General features: G+C 40.2%; 1 protein-coding gene across 3 annotated transcripts in view; it reads right to left on the bottom strand.

Annotated features, from left to right (window-relative positions):
• Nucleotides 1-21,412, bottom strand: part of Kiaa0825 (KIAA0825 ortholog) — a 424,652-nt gene that overhangs the window by 226,923 nt on the left and 176,317 nt on the right. For all 3 annotated transcript variants that reach the window (XM_036206767.1, XM_036206766.1, XM_036206769.1), the window contains 2 exons: nt 8,489-8,713; nt 1,369-1,774 (listed from right to left, as the gene is read on the bottom strand). In XM_036206767.1, coding sequence (XP_036062660.1) covers nt 1,369-1,774; nt 8,489-8,713 — 631 coding nt within the window. The remainder of the gene's footprint in view (nt 1-1,368; nt 1,775-8,488; nt 8,714-21,412) is intronic.

Below are 21,412 nucleotides of genomic sequence, written 5' to 3'. Positions count from 1 at the left end.
ATTTGGTATTAGATGCAAATAATAAAGATTAGGGAGGTCACTAACTATCAACATTACTAAGCATACCCCTGACTTCTACCATCACTCCTTCCCATTCACACACTAAAGGTGACTGTCTTCTGAATGACTAGACCAGAGAAACTAGGCTCCTTAGCATTCACCAATGGATTAATATGAAATCTCATAGATTAACATGGACAAGCACAATGTACTGGTTACCATAGTGCTAACCAGTAAATGCAACATATTTTTGCCATTGACTGTTTTGGGGGATATGGTATCACTATGTAGAGCAAGTCTCTGCCTCCTGAGTGCATACCACCACATCTGACAGCACACAATGTATTTTAACCGAGTTTATAGGTAAAAGATGCTTACTAGATCTCAATTTGATGCTGAAAATTTTGTGACTTTTTTCCAAAACAGTTCTGCCAAGTTGGCATCATCCTTGAAACTGAAGTTCTGATCGAGGTATAAAATGACCCATTTATAAGGAAATCCTGTGTGTTCATCTGATTCTCAAGCCTGAGCTCTTCATCACCGCCATTTGCCAGTAAAAGTAATTGTATTTCAGGTGATGTTTAGTCATCTCAGGCAGCACACCATATGGGTAGCCCTTTAATAACTAGGGTAGGGGTGGTGTGCATGGGTATTCAAGCAATGGGCTGACTTGGCGATATGTAGACCACCTGACCTGGAATCCCTTTATCAATATCATGCAGTTTTATACCTACAGACTAACTTCAACACCGGAGAACTCTACATACATATTTGAATTCATCAGGGACCCTTAAAAATCTTTGCAGTACCACAAATCACTTAGCTGTTGGTGACATTTCCATCCTGAGACAGCTGGGTGTGTTTATAGCTTGTGAGTGATATGCCCTAGTTGCCCTCTGGGATTCTCACATTACCAGATGAAAAATGTGTACCTTTTTGACAATCAGGTACACAGAAAGCAATAAAAAGCCTTTTATATCCATTAATTCTTTCTTAATTCAATCTGTACCCACTCCATTTACAAAATGCCTCAGGCTATATGCACTAGATACCCAGTTGCACACTGAAAAGAAGTGAAACTAAATTCCCCTGGGTTGAGCTACACCCTTTTAATCAGAAACCTTAAGATGGAACCTAAACCAGGGTAGTGTTCCTGCATATCAATGGGGTTCAGATTTTTCAACAAGGGACACCTAACAGTCCAGTGTTTAGTGGGGCCTGCTTATCTTTTTTGGTGCTCCTCAAAGGTCCTATCATTTTTTGCCCAATGACCAATGCTGCCCATCTGACAACAGTCTGCTGCTGTTGTGTATTGGTGACTTTGGTACTGAGAAATAATTTGATGCAAAGGAACAAGCGTGGCTTTACCAGTTGATGCTCAGCGTCTTTGCTTTCAGAAGTTGGTGCTCCAACCAGTTGGGTTTTTGCCGCTCAATGCTCAGTATGACCTTTTGGGTCAGTTGACAAGGGCTGCTTCTCTCTCCTAGAATGCTTTCCAAACACACACAGATCAAAGCTGCTTTCTCTTTACTCCATCTGTCAAGGGAGGCACCTGTTAAACGTTCCACGGTGTTCCCATCCTCAAATATCCGACATATAATTACAATCAAGTTCCAGACAAGCAGGCCAGCTTTCTTCAATTCAGCCAAGTTTTTTGACATTTTTCTCTCAGACAGAAGAAAGAAGTATTTAATTGTGGGAGGCAGGCATGCAATCACCGTAGGTAACTTGCTGATTACAATAGATACTGCCTGAGCAGCAAGCCTTGTAAAGCCTGGAAGAGAAGGTGGAAAAGGTATGATTACTGTTAACATTCTCATGCCGGCACATCATGACTTTCTCTGTGTGGGGATGTCTACCTTTTGTGGAGAAAGTTATTAAGATGAACAAGTGCTTAATGCTTCCCCACAGAACTCCAGCATGGACTCCTGCACTATTACCTGAGAGTCTCCAAATTTCAAGCATGATTTTTTTCCCTTCATAAATGAAAATTCAAAATTTAGAATTATAATTTGTATGTTTATTGTTTAAGATCTAATCTTTGAAGCACAGAGACACTGGTAACAAAGCAACGGTCCCCATGACCTTTGACACTATGCACCCTAAATGCTTTCTTCTTGTCTCTTGTGGTCTATGACACAGCATCCCAGCTCTTCTCGGGACTGACTGACTGGCTCCTCTCCCATTCTTACCAGACATGTGACCTCCTCAGAGTGCCTCTGAAGCCATCCCACCCAAAGCAGGCTCACTGTGCCCACCCCACTTCAAGCCTGAGTCTGTTCTTTCATGGAAACTATTCTGTGGCCTTTGCTGTAGTACCCACCACCATCTAAAACGATCTCATCCACTGACTCAGCATCTGTCACCATTCCTAGAATATGAGCTCCCTGTGGGCAGCGCTGTGTCCCTGACACCTGTGAGCCAGACTGGTTCAATAACTACTCATTGAATACTTTAGTTAACTGGTTTGTTTTTATCTCTCCTCTTTGCTTGTTTGTGTTTTGTGCTAGCTCCTTGCTCTCCTAGCACTTCCTGAGTGTGGTGCTTGCTTAGGGGTCATTGGCCTTTTGTCTGATGAGTCTACACAATGCCATTTGCTTCAGATATACTGATGTTCTGTCTCTAAAGCAGAGTTTCTCAATTTCTCACCATGGGCATCTGAGAACAGATGGTTGTGAGCCACCATGTGGTTGTTGGGAATTGAACTCAGGACCTATGGAAGAACAGTCAGTGCTCTTAACCTCTGAGCCATCTCTTCAACCCTTATTCTTCATTGGTTAAGCTGTGCTGTACATGGCAGATTTTCTGGAGCATTTATGGTTTCCACTATCTAAATGCCAGAAGCATCCCACCTCAGGTGAATCTCTGTTCCCTGGGAGCACATTTGTCCCTAGCTAAAAACTCTTCTTTATTTAATTTTATGCTATCTGATTTTCTTTTATTTTGAAATAGGGTGTTATGGATCCCAGGTTGGATGAAAACTCTTTATCTAGCCAAGGGTGAGATCAAACTTTGGATCTTTCTGCTAGCATTCTCTTCAAGCCTGGTTTTATGAGGTTCTGGGGATGAAATCCTGCAGGATTGCAATGTCACAGACAAACTTGTTGGTGGCATCCTGCTTCTCTGCGTCTCTGTTTTTCATCCCTTAACTCAATACAACCACGGGGAGTACCATTTTTCAACTGGCGTGCCTCTCCGGCTTCCCTCCCTCTTTACCCCTTTCCTTTGAAATGTCTTCCTGATCCTTCATGTCTAATTGAGGATCTGAAGTGAGGAATTTTCCCACCTCCTCAGCTCTGGTATCCTATTTCCTGCTAAGACTAACCTAGGGTGTTGACTCAGTTCAAGCCCCTTCTTATACATGGTACCCCAATAATGGCAACATAAATACCTCCTGACAAGCCATTCTGTATTCTTAAATTATTTTAAATGTCTATTCTTTATGTGTTTGAGTATTACTCTTCTATTTTCATGTAGTTTACTTAGGAGATTTTAATATTTGGGCTGGAGGGCTGGCTCAGTTGTTAAGAGCACTTGTTGCTTTTGCAGAGGACCCAGGCTTACTTCATTGCACCACATCGAGGCTCACAACCACCTGTAACTCCACTTTCAGGGGATCTAACACCCTCTTCTAGTCTCCATGCATACCAATCATGCAGATGGTACACATAAATACATGCAGGCAAACACTTAATACATAAAATAAAAGATTTTATTGCCAGGCAGTGGTGATGCACACCTTTATTTCCCAGCACTCAGGAAGCAGAGGAGGTGGATCTCTGTGAGTTTGGAGCCAGCCTAGTCTATGGAGTAATTTCCAGGACAACCAGGACTACACAGAGAAACCCTGTCTTGAAAAACCACACACACACACACACACACACACACACACACACACACACACACACAGAGAGAGAGAGAGAGAGAGAGAGAGAGAGAGAGAGAGAGAGAGAGATTTATTAAAGGATTTTATTTTATATTCCCTACGTCCTAAAGGGAGCTTAAACATAATCTTAAACAAACAATTCCAACTAGATAACAAGTATAATTCTCTTTGCACCTGAACTTCTACTGAAATTTCTAACTGCAAAGGCCCCAGGAACTCAAATCCTTAACTAATTCTTTAAAGCTTAAGGCAAATTCCAATCAGGAGCTCCAAGCTGTTGCCAGTAAGTCTATTCTAACATGAAGGTTAAGGGCACACAGAGAAGGGCTAGCAACAACCACAACTCATTCTGCTGTCTCCAAATGGGTAGACATCCATCCAAATTTTAATAATCCCATTCAGATGTGAAAGACTGTGGGCTAGCTAACTACAATATGGTAGCCAGATTTATGCTTATCATTTCTTTCTTTCTGCATAGCGGGTACTATTATGGCATATTTGAGTACAAAAAATATACAATGGTTATTTAACAATAAATGAAGGAAAAGCAAATAAATGTTTTTATATTAGTTTCTAGTACTTTAATTATAACTATCAAATATACATAATTTGTTGATGCTAATGTGTGATTTGGTGTATTTTAATTGTTTTTAAAAAGTCAGCTTAATACTGCATTGATCCTGCAAACTAACAGGAAAACATTGTATTTTCCTATTTGTAAGATAAAGGCCCAATGATCACAGAGACATTTTATTTGGTATACTTTTAAATAGGTTAGAAAATATGTATCTTAAGTGTGAAAGTATACAGATATGTTTTATTGGTTACATTGGTTTTATAAAACTAGTATGTCTAGTTTTTTGAAAATAAATTGTAATAATAGTTTTTCATCACACCACATGTATTTTTGCCACCAGGATCCTTTTTTAAAAGATCTCCCCATAGACAGTGTCCTGGATGAATGTTCCTTCTGGTGTTATCTGTTTGCTAGCTCCAGAATCCATTGTTTCAGTTGAAGCTGCTGTGGATATCTCTCTGTGTAAATAAAGTTCTGATTGGCCAGTGGCCAGGCAGGAAGTATAGGCAGGACAAGAGACAAGAGAATTCTGGGAAGTAAAAGGCTGGGGAGACACCGCCAGGCCGCCATGAGAAGCAACATGTAAAGACACCGGTAAGCCACAAGCCATGTGGCAAAGTATAGACTAACAGAAATGGGTTAATTTAAGATAGAAAAAGTTGATAACAAGAAGCCTGCCACAGCCATACAGTTTGTAAACAATGTAAGTTTCTGTGTGCTTTCTTGGTTGGGTCTGAGCGACTGTGGGACTGGCGGGTAAGAGAGATTTGTCCTGACTGGGTCAGGCAGGAAAACTCTAACTACAAATGGTGCCCAATGAAGTAAGTTCCTTAATCTACCCTTTTATCCTATTATATCTGTATCATATCCCCTTTTCTTCTTTAGAAAGAGATCTCATTTATAATCAAACTGCTTTAAAGAAAAATATTGGTTTTTCTCTGTCACACACCATGAAGCCAATGCTCCAACCAAAAAATTTCCCACAAAGCATTCTTTCCATTAAAAATCTTATACCACTGAAAAAACATCTCAAATATATATTTTACTTAACTGCTGTCAAAGAAACAAAACAAAATCAAACTAGAGCTTTGCACATTTGCTCTTTTTGGTCTCACACCTTGTGTAACAGTTTGTGGAGTTCATTTTTCTAAATCATCTATTGTCTCTATATGACAGCACTTGCTGACGGAGAAAAGGTAGCAGACGCACTTCAGTTGTCTCCGCAGTGGCCCTGTGTTCTACCAAGCGCACACTAAGGACAGTGTTTAAAAATGCATCTGTAAGCATTTGTCATTGTTTAGACAAAGTTATAAAGACTACGATTATATCTCATCAGACTTCAACACTGAGTTTGTCCTGTGTGTTACATGCTTAGTTTTGAAGTCTTGCTAATCAAGACAATTTAATGCTGAAAGTTAATAAACCATGGCACAAAGCTCAGAAGGAATTCACATTCAGTAAAAATACATGGGAGCTCATGTATCAGGTGGTTTCCCACACTTTTTCTTTCTAAATCTGATCAAATTATTATTTCACTTTATGACAGGACAGAGAAAGTGTTCACATTTGCAATGGAAATGCATGATAGCATTCCCACCTTAGTACTGTGTATTCTGTACTGTATCCCCAGCACAGCAACATGATCATGTCAGGGTCACTTGGACCTTTTGAGAGAATCAATTCTGGTAACAGCGGATTTAACAATATGGCATTGATCTATGCAGGAAGCTAAAGAAGGAATCATGTCTTCTTTCCCATCCCCCTATTCTACCTCCAACCCCTCAGAATGACAATCTTCAGAGAGAACTTTATAAAAGTTTAACAACTTCTTTCTTCCCATAATTGTATATGTTCTGGGAGTCTGCACCCATTTCATTATACTAGTGTCCTAGTATAATGGACAATAGAGTATGTGCATAGTATGTCTGTGGTGTTAAACACATAAATGTCCACTGAGTCAATGGATGACTGAATGCCCAACATGTAAATATCATCTGGTTTTAGTCCTTATCTAGGGACATTTCAAGAATTCATGTGAATACCTAAAAATGTAGAGAGTACCAAACCCACATATCCAGTTTTTTTCTTGTTCATGCATATCTGTAAAAAAAAAAAAAACCTTAATTTATAAATTAACAACAATAATAGATTAACGATAAATTAAAAGGTAGAATAATTTTAACGAGGTATTATAATAAAAATTATGTTAATGTAGATTCTCTCTTGAAATAACCAAAGTAAATAGTAATTATTTTTGGACTGAATTTGAGTGAGGGCAATAAAAACTAGAAAAAGCAAAATTATAATAAAGAGTGAAAAAAAGAGGGGACTAGCAGTACTGAATGGTGATCCCTAAAGTGTTTCAGAACACCAACAGGAGGAAGAGTATTCTCCGTTGTCATTCACATCTAGAATGCACAAGATGGCTTGTAGCTTCACCTCCTCCCATTACTTGTTTCATATGACTGACACCTCTTTCTGACTGTCTGTATACTGTACTGTAACACTACACCAACTTATAATATTATGAAAAACATTAATTAGTAAGGAAGACCAACAACTGGTATACAAAACGAGCATTCTTAGGTTAGCAGCCCTTTCAAATGGTATGGAGAAATTCCAACAAGCTTCGTAGAAAAGAAAATATTTTAATAGAACAATTGAGTAAACAGTGCTCATCAAGTGCTTCCGCATGCTAACTATACCATGCTGCCTGGACCCCTAAAAGTGAAGGGAATATCCAGAAACCGAAGGAAGGAGACCTGTAAACAATGGAGACAACCCAGTGAAAGGGGTCATTTTCCAGTTTCAGTTAAATATCTTTACTAAATCCAAAGGCAGTTTGACAGGACACCTCTAGGAAGGCCATTCACAGACAACTGCCTTGTGTTTGTAATAGAAGTCTCTGGTAAATGCTACTCTATTTGGATCTCCAAGGGAAAGAATGAAGGAAAGACTAGACGCCCTAACTCACTTCTGTGGCTTCCAGTTGGAATGTTTTATTGTGGAAAGTTTTTCCTTGGCATTGAAAAATATTCTTCCTTAAATATGAACACAAAGAGACATTTTATTTTAGGAAAGAGAAGATTCACACAGCTAAGTAATGTAATATGAGAAGGTAGAGATAAATGATGACGCAAGCACACCTGGTGAAGGATTACTCAAAACAAGACCAGTCAATTCAGTCCAGAACCACAGGTCCGGGGAAGAGAGATATCCTATCAGACAATTATTTACAATTGCCAAACTAGGTGCTATTTGACACCCAAAAGCTACATCTGAAGGTGTGTGAAGGGAAAAGAAAGTGAAATGTGACGGTTGTGGGGTAAAGAAAAAGAAAATGAAACAGATAAACTATATAAGAGTGATCGTGAGGGCACACAGATCATTATCTAGATTTAAAGTAAGGCAAGGTCATCTGACTTCTGTGACTACTAATGCGAAACCAAAAGATTAAAATTCTGAAATAACGATACACAACAAGGAGAAGTGTGAGGAGTCTTCCCCAGGGAACGGCATGCCAACTGCTTGTCCAGTGCCAAATGGTCAGTCCTGAAAACAGATATACAGGTAGCATTCTACAGATGGAACAGGTTATATTTAGGAATATATATGTATATGAATATATTTATGCATGCAATAACAATTAGTAAAAGAAAAAACAGGCCATAAATTTGAGGGATAGTGGGGAAGGATAAATGGGGGAGTTTGGGGAGAGTAAAGAGAAGGGCTCTAGAAATGTGGTGATCAAATTATAATGACAAACACAAAAATAAAAGAAATAAAACAAAGTCAAAAAATTATGAAGTACTAATAAAATAAAATGAGCATCTGAGTTATTTTCATTCCTAGCTGCATTGTCTGTGTGGCTCATAGCAAAAAGAAAATGAAGCCACCCCCTATTATTTGTTGAAATGAAATTAATGCCATTCATTGGTCTTATAATTTGTAGAATTTTATTTAACTGATTAGCCTAAGAGATTGTTTCTTTAGGGGACACTTTCTTAGAGAACTAATGTGCTCACCTTTATTTGATTCTTTCCTTCTCAATTCTCTTGGAATATAATTCCATTCCTGTGGAATGCTCTGAAGCAGATGATCAGGAACACAGGGCTTGTTGAGGTCTGTCTCACTGCTTCTCCCGCATCTCATCACAGACAGGACCTCCTGCACAATGTCCTTGACGGAGTGCATCAGTGCCAGTCTCAGACAGCGGATGACTTCTGGCTGGGACTCCGCGTACACCGAGACTTTAAAATCAAGGAGCATATTATGGTTAGCAGAGCCTGGTCACCAGCTGTGCCTTGTTCATCTGGGAAAACTGATTCACAGTTACCCAGTTTAAATCTATAGAAGAGGAGAGATCAATTTAATTAGAACATCATATAAGTGAGAATCAGCTCATAAACTATTTGAAATAGAAGTCTCCCTTACCTGGTAATGAAAGAATATCAATTAAGACTATGGTCAGTGGTGGGACTGACTGCTAGCTTTGGCCTCTGTGGTGGAATAGTAATCGTATAACCTTTATAGAGAACCACATCTCAATAATGCTGAAATCCCTAAGCTGCTGGTGTAGCTTTGCTGTAGAGTGCTTGCACCCAAAGGCCCTGGGCTTCAACCCCACAGCCCAGCACTAGAAAAAAGTCACCATGACCAACATCAACAAAACTTCAACATTTTACTTAAATATTGACTCACTCTTTTCTATGAAACTAAATCCTAAGAAATTGAGACTCTGTAAAGAACCTAAAGAAACAGGAGAAACTATCTAAATGTCCAATGAGCTCTCATATTCATCTTCACAATAAAGCCTACTAGTATACAGCTAAAAACAAAAGCAAGCTAGAAAAGAGTAAGGTACACCTTTTTTATCTAAAAATACCCACGTATGCACACACAACCTATTAAGAAGATGTGCTGTCTAATGTCAATGGTGGTTATTGATGATGGGATCTCAAGTAATGAATGCCTCTTCCCTTTTTTTCTCTTTTTACTTTCTCTTCTCCTTTCCATCCTATAGCCTGCCTTTCTGTCTTCTTCTTTAATTATCTGTAATTTCCCACCATGGGTATATGGGACTTACATAATAAATGTGATAAAATATCTGATTTGCAGCCAGGCGGTGGTGGCACACGCCTTTAATCCCAGCACTCGGGAGGCAGAGCCAGGTGGATCTTCGTGAGTTCGAGGCCAGCCTGGTCTACAGAGTGAATTCCAGGAAAGGCACAAAGCTACACAGAGAATCCCTGTCTCAAAAAGCCAAGAAAAAAAAATCTGATTTGTTTCTTTGATTTTTAATATGACTACAAAATATGAAGGCTGTCATTTAAATCAATAAGGAAGAATATTTGTGCTCCTTTCCCATGGCATTCCTGACAAACATTTCTGAGGTGACTAGCCTGTTGTTAAGCCATCATGGTAAGAAAGGTCCTGGCAACAGCAAAACATAGTTTAATTTGTAACATAGTATCACCTCAGGTAGTCAAATGTTGTTATTTATAGAAATGGTTGAGAGTAAAACTACATGTGTTTTTGTTTATTCGTTTGTTTATTTTTGTTTCAAAACTCAAATTGACTGGAATACATAGGGAAGCTGTTTTCCCATATCAATAACTAATGTCTACTCTGGTTACACTCTATATCTATGTGCAAATACAGGTTATCTGAAAATTCTAGGAAGATCTTCATTTAGTTTTATTTAAAAGATGTTTTCTTTTTTGTAAGTAAAGGTGTCATGTATGGAAAATGACAGAGAAAACAGCTCTCTAATAATTATTCAAAAACAAATTAATTTATGTAACTTCTGAAATAGTAGTTGGGTGCTGTATAAGGATTGTCTGGCATTATTGCTACCTAAGAGGGATTTTTGAAACTACAGTGTTAGTTTCAGAGCACAGTTGCCAGTGTTCGTTATGAGATTCTGAGATATCTCAAGCCCCGAATGCTACAAACAGACTTAGGCGATCGCTCCACCATCCTCACTCTCTGGCCTCTTGTCGTTGTTCAGACCCTTTTCACCTCCAGCCACTCTTTCTCAGATCCAATAAATAGAAGCCAGACATCAGGTAATGGCTCTCAGAATCTTAACCTGACTCGATCACCTCTTCCTATCAATGAAACTTAGTTTTTAGTGTTGTAAATAAGGACAGGTACGCCCTATCAAGTGCCACCTGAAATTATAGCACATGGAAGACTGAGGCAGGAAGACTGTGGTGAAGTTGAGGAACCATGGTTTTTTACACAGTTTTCTAGACCAGCCAGGGCTATACAGACAGAACTTGTCTCAAAATGGGACAGGTGGCAAGATGGCTCAGGGGGTAAAGGTACTTTCTGTCAGTCCCTGGAACTTACATGATGAAAGGAGAGAATATTCTCCTCTGACCTCCACATGAGTCACACACACAGACACACACACACGCACACACACAGACACACAGACACACACACACACACTCAATAAATAAAATGTACAAAAAAGAGAAGTAGGTACTTAAACTTCTAAGAGACATATTGTAGAGAAAATACATAATCATCTCAACTCCAGCTGCTACAGGCCCATGTATTAATTCTGTCTGATTAACATAAGAGAGAAAAGCAAGAAAAAGTATCATTCAATAATAATTTCTAATTTGATTTTCTGTCATAAATGTTAAATTTAATTTTAAATTAACTGAAATAAAAGCAAAGAAACATAAAACTTGGATTGTATCCTATAATTTAAAGAACTTATCATCTAATTTTATATTACTTCAAATCAATACTAACATATGAAAACTATTTAATACAGGAGCAGTTTCTGTTCATATCACCAAACACTGAGAGAAGAGTAGACAGAAGATATTTATTGTCTTCCTTTTTATGATTTTATTAAGTCTTTTAAGAGGAAAATAACAGGGTTGGGGATTTAGCTCAGTGGTAGAGTGCTTGCCTAACAAGCTCAATCAAGGCTCTGGGTTCGATCCTCAGCTCCACCAAAACAATATATATATATAAATAAATAAAAGAAGAAAATAACAAGTATCTCTCAGCCAAGTACATAAACAATCAACAAGAACTGTAGCCCCATTACTTTCCTGCCTAGCATAACACATGAAGGAAGCTGAATAATGGCTACAACTCAGCGGAGCTTCAGGCCCGCCAAAGAGCTTCCAAGAGGGCTAAAAACCAGAGTTTAGTGCTGCAGGACGCAGGAATATATCATAAGAACTCAGCTGGTTATGGCAAAGCCACTACCTGAAGAGATCAAGGAATTCCTCCAGAGGAAGCCAAATTCCAAGGAGCTTTTGGTGTTATTTGGCTTGTTATACATCAGCTGTATTCTGTTATGAAAATCATGTGTGCCTTCATAGCTTTCCCAATTGACTTTTCCCTAAGAAGGGCTAACAGTGTGGACGGATCACTTTCTGGACATACACATTCCAGGTATTTGGAGAACAGCCTCAGGAAAGGCTTTCTCTGGAATCAGATATCCCCCTTAGCCACTTTCAAGGACCAACAGTGATATGCTAACTGGTCACTAGCACTCAGTTGACCTTCTCTTTTCCCACTCCCATTTTGGATTGTTAAAGAAAGCCTGGTGGTCATTGCTGGAAGAAAAATTCTTACCTGCCTTTATGACCCTGTAGAATTCAAGCCTGGTGACCTTGCTCGACCAGGGGCTTGATATAACTGGATTTGGGGAGACTTAGGTAGAATGAGGAGAACAGAGGACGGAGAAGAGAAAAGAGAATGGAAGAACTAGATGGGTAAGAACTTGAGAGGAACAAACTGAGACGGGGAAGAACTAGATTGAAGGGCTAGAAAAGAGTACTAGAGGAACGAGATGGAAGATAAGGAAGAGCCAGATGGAGAAGTCCTAGCTGGGTAAGAACAAGCTGAAAAGGACCTAGATGAAGCAGAATTAAGACAGAACTTAAGAGGGAGCAGTAGATAAACAGAGAGAAATCAGGCAAGAAAGGAGGTAGGCATGAGAACAGAACTGAAGCTGTGTAGATAGGATGTTATGACAGAGGAATTAAAGCAAGTGACTGACTATAGAGCTCTGTGTGCTGAGATTCTATTTCCCGAAAACAGGCCTTGACGTTAGTAGTTCTCTCTCCTGAGCCCCTGGGATGTATAATATTAAGGCTGGTCCCTGCTATGGGATGGTCTCTATGCTGTGAATCTGATGCTCTGATTGGCTAATAAATAAAACACTGATTGGCCAGTAGCCAGGCAGGAAGTATAGGTGGGACAAGCAGAGAAGAGAATTGGGGGAAGTGAAGGTTTGGCAGGAGAGACACTGCCAGCCACCACCATGACAAGCAAGATGTAGGATACAGATAAGCCACGAGCAATGTGGGAAAGTATAGATTAATAGAAATGGGATGAATATAAGACTAAGAGCTAGACAATGGTAGGCCTGAGCTAATGGCCAAGCAGTTTAAATAATGTATGTGTCTGTATGTTTGTTTTATACGTGGGCTGTCGGACTGACAGGGCTTGGCGGGGGCTGGACAATGGTATTTGGGTTAAGATGGTAAATTCTTTTCAATATTTATAGGAATAATCTTTAAAATTTGTTCCTTTTAGACATGGTAGAGCATACAAAACCAAAGAAACTTTATTACTTCATTTTTTTCCCTATAATTTCAGGACCGAAGAGATGGCTTAATAGTTAAGAGCACTGACTGCTGTCCCAGAGGACCAGGGTTCAATTCCCACCATCTACTTCTCAGCTCATCCCTGTTTGTAACTCCAGTTTCAGGGGACCTGGCACCCATGGCCAAACACCAATGCACTTAATAGTTAAGTATCATGAATAATGCTGATATGAACATAGTTGAGCATGTGTCCTTGTGGTATGATTGATCATCCTTTGGGAAGATTGATTCCCAATTTTCTGAGAAACTGCCATACTGATTCCCAAAGCAGCTGTACAGGTTTGTACTTCCAGGAACAGTGGAAAAGTGTTCTCCTTGCTCCACATCCTCTCCAACATAAGATGAATACAGTGCTTTTGGTCTTAGCCATTCTGAGAGGTGTAAGATGGTATCTCAGAAGATTTGCTGAGCAATTCCTTAAATGTCTTTTGGCCATTTGAAATTCTTCCTTTGAGAATTTTCTGTTTAGCTCTATAGCCCGTTTTTTAAAAATTGGATTGTTTGTTATTTTGATGTCTAGTTTCTTGAGTTCTTTATATATTTTGGAGACCAGCCCTTTGTCAGATGTGAGGTTGGTGAAAATCTTTTCCCATTTTGTAGGATGTCATTTTGTCTTATATACCCAAGGAATGCTCAATCATACCACAAGGACACATGCTCAACTATGTTCATAGCAGCATTATTCATAATAGCCAGAACCTGGAAACAACCTAGATGCCCCTCAACTGAAGAATGAATAAAGAAAATGTGGTACATATGCACAGTGGAGTACTAAGCAGCAGAGAAAAACAATGACATCATGAAATTTGCAGGCAAATGTATGGATCTAGAAAATGTCATCCCGAGTGAGGTAACCCAAAATCAGAAAGATAAACATGGTATGTTCCCACTCATAAGTGGATACTAGATATAAAGCAAAGGGTAGTCAGGCAACAACCCACAACTCCAGGAAGCTAACTGACAGGGAAGACCCAAAGAGGGATGCATGGACTGCCCTGGGAAAAGGAAATAGATGAGATCTCCATGAATAAACTGGGGATGAGGGGTGGGCAATGGAAGGTAGGGGATAAGGAATGAAAACATAAGGGAATGGGACGGTTAAGCTGAAACAGGGATGGAGTAGGAAAGTAATCAAAGAGATACCATGATAGAGAGAGACATCATGAGGATAGAGAGAAACCTGGTACTAGGGAAGTTGCCAGGAATCCCCAAGGATGACCCCAGCATGGACTACTAGCAATAGTGGAGAACTGAACTGAACTGGCTTGCCTCAGAAATTAACTGGTGAATACCAAAACTGTCATCACAGCTTTTTTCCAATGATTGATGGAAGCAGATGTAGAAATCCACAGCCAATCACCAGACAGAGCTCCAGGAGTCCAGTCAAAGAGATAAGAGGGATTCTATGAGCAAGTAGATAAGGATGGGGAAACATGCAGAGACAACCAAACCAAACTAGAGGGAACACATGAAAGTTGCCAATGGCTGTGGAGCCTGCATGGGACTGGACTAGGCCCACTGCATGGTGAGACAGTGCATAGCTTTATCTGCTTGGGAGGCCCCCTGATGGTAGTAGGATCAGAATCCATCTCTGGTGCATGAACTGGCTTTGTGGAGCTCACTGCCTATGATGGGACACCTTGTGCAGCCTTGAGGCAGGGGGAAGGGCTTGGACTTGCCTCTACTGGATGTGCCTTCCTATTGGAGGCCTTGCTTTCTTGTGGATGGGAGTGGGAGATGGGTCGGGAGGGGAGGCTGGGGGGTGCGGGGAGGGAAGAGGGAGGATCTTTGGTGTGTAAAAATGAATGAAAAACTTTTTTTTAATTAAAAAAACTCTTTAAATTTTTCTATAATTTCAAAGAATAAGAACAAAAGTAATTAAGAGGTTTTTGTGCTACCTTCAAGAAAGATGTTCTATATAATCAAGAACAACCTAATTCAGCTTTATAAAAGCAATGCACAGTATACTTGAATGTGTTTCTAGGTAAAAAGAATTAATATAAACAAGCATGCTATGGGAAAGACTTTCTAACTCTATATTGCCAGAGGATTCATATCGAGAACAAAGAACTCCAAATTATAAACAGCAAGAAATTTCCTTTTGAAACACAGTACTATGTGAAATGAATATACACTACTAAAAGAGCCTTTAATTTTGAAAATTGCAAACAGGGTGCCATTTAAAACAATGTTTCTTGCTAATATCTAAGTAACTAGGGAGTCAAAAGTAACAACATTAGTGAAAATCCCATCAAAATGTTATAATATTTTCTTAGAAAATTAGAATTTCTTGGATGTTTAAAACTATAGATGATAGAAATCATACATTTAAATCTGTATATAATGAAACTCAATTTTTTTTTAGAATTAGGAAACTGATGACTCAGATATGATGAAACATGTAGTAAGTAATTAGGCAAAGATACAGTATATAGTATATATCATATAGTATCCAGTATATATTATACACTATAATAGAATCAGTATACAGTATACAGGATACATTTTCATATAGTATCCAGTATCCATTATATAGTATACAAGAATCAGTATACAGGATACAAGATACATCATATATTATGCAATGTACAGTATACACCATAGAGTGTACATGATCTAGTATATAGGAATCAGTGTACAGTATACAAGATATATCATATAGTATCCAGTATCTAATATATGTTATATACAATGCAGGAATCAGTATACAGTATACAGTATACTGCTATGAAATAATTCTCTTGTACACTGTAAAGATTTTTCATTTAAATTAGTTTAATAAAATACTGATTAGCCAGCTGGTCAGGAAGTTAGGTGGGAAAGCCAAACTGAGAATGCTGGGAAGGAGAAGGGTGGAGTTGGGAGTCCACCAGACACAGAGGGAGCAAGATGAGAAAACCATATTGAGAAAAGGTACCAAGCCACATGGCTAAATATAGATAAGAATTATGGGATAATTTAAGTGTAAGAGCTATTTAGTAATAAGCCTGAGCTAACAGCCAATCATTTATAAGGAATATTAAGCCTCCAAGTCAATTATTTGGGAAGTGATTGCTGGGTATTTGGGAGTTGCTGGTGGGACACAGAACTTCCAACTACAGTATACAGGATACATCATATAGTATGTACTACACAGTATATATTATAGAGTATACAGGATATAGTATATAGGAATCAGTGTACAGGATACAGGACACCTCATACAGCATGCAATACACAGTATATATAATAGAGTATATAGGATATAATATATGGGATACAGGATACATCATGCAGTATAGAGTACATAGTATGCATCATACAGTATACAGGGCAAAGTATACATCACACAGTATATTGGATACACTATATATCTCCCCAGAAAAAGATCTTGTTAAGAAACTGAAACAGGGACCAGGAGGTGGTGGCACACGCCTTTAATCCTAGCACTAGGGATCCACAGAACCAGGTGGAGCTCTGTGAGTTCAATGCCAGCCTGGGCTACAGAATGAGTTCCAGGAAAGGTGCAAAGCTACATCTCCAGGTAAATTTGGAAATTCTGATCCTTCACTGAGAGCTTCTCAACAGCCATGAGAGTTTAATAAAGTGACTCAGAAAACAAAGGCTGGTGCTGCCCCGAGGAGCCAACCAAGTAATGTGTATTGGGACTGTAAAGTTTCAGGTCATTTTTAACAATAGTTTACTCATTTACAAGCCCATTCTGGCATTGTTTTAAGAACTGGCTGTTATGTGTACTGTGAATTCTAATTGGTCTTAATAATAAAAACCTGGAGCCAGATATTGGAGTAAATGCTGAAAGATCAGAGAGACAAAGGAAGAAGCCACAGCCACCTCTGACCTCACCAACTCCTCAGCCGAAAGAACTGAGTTCCTGTCTCCTCCTGCCTTATATTCCTTTCTCTGCCCAGCCATATCACTTCCTGTCTCCACCTCCCTAGTGCTGAGATTAAAGGTATGTGCCACCACTGTCTGGCCTCGATGGCTAACTAGTGGCTATCTCCACACTCTGATCTTCAGGCAAGCTTTATTTGTTAGAGCACAAACAAAATATCACCACTGCCATGATTATGTTCTGATGACAGTTTTATTTGTTCTATTGTAGATGATTTGATTCGGTGATTATCACAAAACCTACTCTTATAAAGAGCAGTTGTTCAGATATCAACATTAGGCATCTAACATTTCTATCATAACCTTTTAAAATGAGTAATATCTTTCTTAATTATTTTAATCTCAATAAATATTTTATTCATTTAAAAATTATATATATATATATATATACATGTATATATGGTACAGTTTGATAATCTGATACATGTAAAGTCAAAATGAATTTTTTGATGACAGATTCTCATATTAGGCCACCCTCAGACGTGCTGTGTAGTTGAGGATGTCCTTGAACTCATGATCTTCCTGCCTCTACTTCCCAAGTGCCAAGATTACTAGCTTGTGCAACTATATCCAGTTCAAAACTAATTTTCAAAATCCATAATAACAAGTATATCAACACTTTAAATGAAGAATGGGAATAATATGCTTCTCTTTCTAGTTTCCCTCACCCTGACCTCAGTCTACAAATATGACTTTCATTCAGTAAAACTTCTGGCTGTTTTAGAATTATACAACTAATGCTAACTAAAGCAAAGACTTTGGTTTGTTTTAGTTAAAATTTTTAAATTTCATTTCTCTCTCTCTCTCTCTCTCTCTCTCTCTCTCTCTCTCTCTGTGTGTGTGTGTGTGTGTGTGTGTGTGTGTGTGTGTGTGTGTGTCCTCACAGGTGCATGTGTACAGGTTAGAGGATACGGTGCAGAAGCTGGGCTTCTCTTTCCACCTTCTGGGCTCCAGGGTTAGAACTCAGGTCACATGGCTTGTCGTCAGTGTCTTTACTAGCTGAACTATCTTACAGGCCCAAGGTTTGTTTTACCTCCATATAAGTCAATGTTTAAGCCAATTAAACAACTAGTTGGCTTTTTCTCTAGTGACCACAGGGAACCATGGTGAAGTTTCTAGAGTACCAACCACCTGTGGTGGTGTACCTCTCTAATCCCAGCACTCAGTGGAAGCCTGCCTCACATACACTGCCCTCTTGGTTTAAGTACCAAAACTGCAAATTTTAACTAAAATAAACGTGCCAGCACAATGGCTCACTGAGTAAAGGTGCTAGCCATGCCAGACAAGGAGAGTCTTGAGTTTGAACCCAGAAAGTTGTCCTGACCTCCACTCCATGGTACACACACACACACCTACACAGTAAAGAATATAGCATTAAAATTTTTTTTAAAAAATGAAATCTATTCAAATATACCTGAATGACTATAATCAGAAAGTCAAGTAACAGTGAGGAGTTATCAAGGATGTGGAGAAATTAGAACCCCCACACCCATCTGGCAGAAATATAAAATGCTTTGGATGATACTATGGCAGTTCTTCAGTAATTAAGCATAAGTTTACTTTATCACCCATAAATTCCATTCCAATATATATGGTAAAAGTTATGAAGACATATATCCACACAAAAACCTATACATGAACATTTATGTATTTATTAACTTTTTATTGATTCTTTGTGGATTTTACATCATGCATCCTGATCTCATTCATCTCCTTATCTGTCTGTATCTACCCTCTGTCCTTGCAACTCCCCTCCCCAATAAAACAAAATTTAAAAGACAAACCAAAAACCAAACAACAAACAAAAAGCAAAAGAAACAAAAACCAAAAAACTAGGTGTGGAAGCTCTAGTGTGGCCCAGTGGGTCACACAGTGAACCCTTTAGTCCATACATCTTTACTTGCAAGTGTTCACTGCAGAGAGTCATTGGTCTGGTTCGAGACCTGGCTTCTGCTGCAATATTGATACTGGGCCCTCACTGGGACCCCTCTTGGATATCCTGTTGTTGTTTTGTGTCATGGAGACCCTGTAGGTTTGGGTCTGCATGTCCAGCCCCTTAACATACTCTAGCAGTTCACAGATGGGGTGGATGTTGGGGTGGGAAAGCTCATAGCCCTGGGTTCAAGTCTGGGTGGTAGCTGGGCCAGTCAGCCTGCAGCATTACCTCACTTTTCCCACCCAAGTGAGCTCTCAGCACAGGGCAGTAGGTGGCAAGAAGCAGAGTCAGTTCTGCTCTCAGGCCTTCAGGCCCAGCTCACAAGCACCCACACCACCTGGGCCAGCTCTACTGAGTGCTGCAGTTGGTGAGGGGCAGGACCAGCTTTCCCACTCTCATGATCCTGGGGCCTGCTCTCCTGTCTTCCACAGATGGCAAGGGGCAAGGGTGGAGGGCATCTTTCTCTCACCCATGCTACCACATGGCAGATGAGGGGGAGTGTGGGGTCAGCTCTCCTGTTCTCATGCCCCCAGAGCCGACACTCCTATCAACAGGCTCAGACCTACTGTGCTGCCCAGGTGAGGTGCAAGGCCTGCTCTCCTGAGTGCTGCATCCCATGAGGGGTGGAGTCAACTGTGTGTAGCCCTATCTTCACTGCCTTTGGTGGTAACAGGAGCCACAGACAACAACACAGACCTAGGCTGCAGCATGGTCACAGACTTCAGACAAGGCCCTGGGTGAAGCTCGGGTCCATATGCTACCATGTCCTAGGGTGGCAGCACATGTCACTCAAGTCTGTATGGACCTAGTAGTGGCATGGCCATTGGACACAAACATGGGAAAGGTGGTGGCTCAGACCTGGACATCATATGTGGCTTTTGGTGGGAACACAGGCCATGAACATCAACACAGACTGCAGGACCATGAACCCAGACAGGGTCATTGGCAGCATCCTGGGCCCAAATGTCATCATGGCCCTAACTGCCATCACAGGTCACCCAATGGCAGCATGGGCCTTGAACACCAATATGTCCCCAGGTGCAATGGTAACAGGAGCCATGGGCATCAATGCAGACCCTGGCTGCAGTAGGGCCATGGACCCAGACATGGCCCTTGTTCACAGTTGGGGTCTGGATGTCACCATGGCCTCAGGTGGTGGCATGGGCCACCAAGATCTGTACAGCACCAGTAGCAGCTAGATACTAAAAAACTAATATAGCCTCGGGTGTCAGACGAGATTTCTAGCCTCTGCACACCCCTGGGTGGCAACAAGAGCCACTGACATCAACAAAGAGCTTGGCTGCAGCAGGGCCATGGCCTCTAGGAGCATATGAGCCGGATATCATCTTGGTTCCAGGTGGCAGTGTAGGATTCTTAGATCAGCATGGCTCCTATGGGGACATATTCCTCTGATACCTACATGGTCACAGGTGGTAGCCCATCCCCTGGGCATCAGCAGGGTCCTGGATGGTAACAGAAGCCATGGGCATCTGCACAGACCACCACTGCTGCATAAGGGCCATGGAACAAGACATGGCCCTTGCCAGTAGCCCAGGCCTGGACATCACCATGGCCACAGGTAACAAGCAGGCCACCTATATCAGCCCTCCTTCATCAGATCTGCCTCTCTCCCCAGCACATGAACTATTCTGCCTCTCTCTCTCTCCCATTTCCCCACTCTGCACTTGCTAACCATAATGGTCCCCGACCACCCCCTGGTTTATTTCTGCCAGCCCAGGCCAAATGGTCTGGGGCAGAGCTGAGGCTGTTCTCCTCAAGTATTGTCATTCTTGTTTTCTCTCCCTGGCTCATGTTCTTTCTAAAGAATTAGACATTGAATTTCTAATTATAAAATAGATCTTATCTTTCATGTTCAAATTCATGTGCAATAAAAAATGTCAAACTTTAACAGAAAAAAAATTACCGTGAAATTGCATGGCCTATCAGTAAGGAGATCTAGGGTTTTTTTTTTTCTTTCCTTGATTCTGTTCATCTTACTGAGATGGTCCTGAGGTCTCTGAGAGTCTTCTTCCCAGGTTTACCTAGCACTGAGATGTTAGTGATGACTCCTTTGTTATTCTATACTGAAGTTAGAATGACTGATTTGTTGAGTGTGCTATGCTGAAATCCTTTACAGCCTTATCAGAAGGAAAAACACACAGGTGAAAATTTAAAATAATGTATTAGTAAGTTGATGTAGGTAGGTCAATTATATTTGTGGGAGTAGGAACTCAGGATTGGCTAGTGCAAAAGCAAGGTCATGTTATGTTTTAGCTGTTTCCTTTTCTATTATTTGAGAATATCATGCATGCATATAATGTGTTTTCAGCAAGTCTGCTCCCCATTTCCCTCCCTTTAATTCCCCCTCTATCCCATCCACCCCCTTTTCTGTCAACTTCATGCTCTTTAAAAAAAAAATCTCAGTGAGTCCACTTAGTGATGCCTGTATTTACATGGGTGTAAGACCAGTTACTGGA

Source organism: Onychomys torridus, chromosome 15 (assembly GCF_903995425.1).
Source record: "Onychomys torridus chromosome 15, mOncTor1.1, whole genome shotgun sequence".
In the NCBI taxonomy this organism is placed as follows: Eukaryota; Metazoa; Chordata; class Mammalia; order Rodentia; family Cricetidae; genus Onychomys; species Onychomys torridus.
The sequence above is the reverse complement of the archived record's forward strand: the minus strand, read 5'-3'. Positions and strand labels throughout refer to the sequence as shown.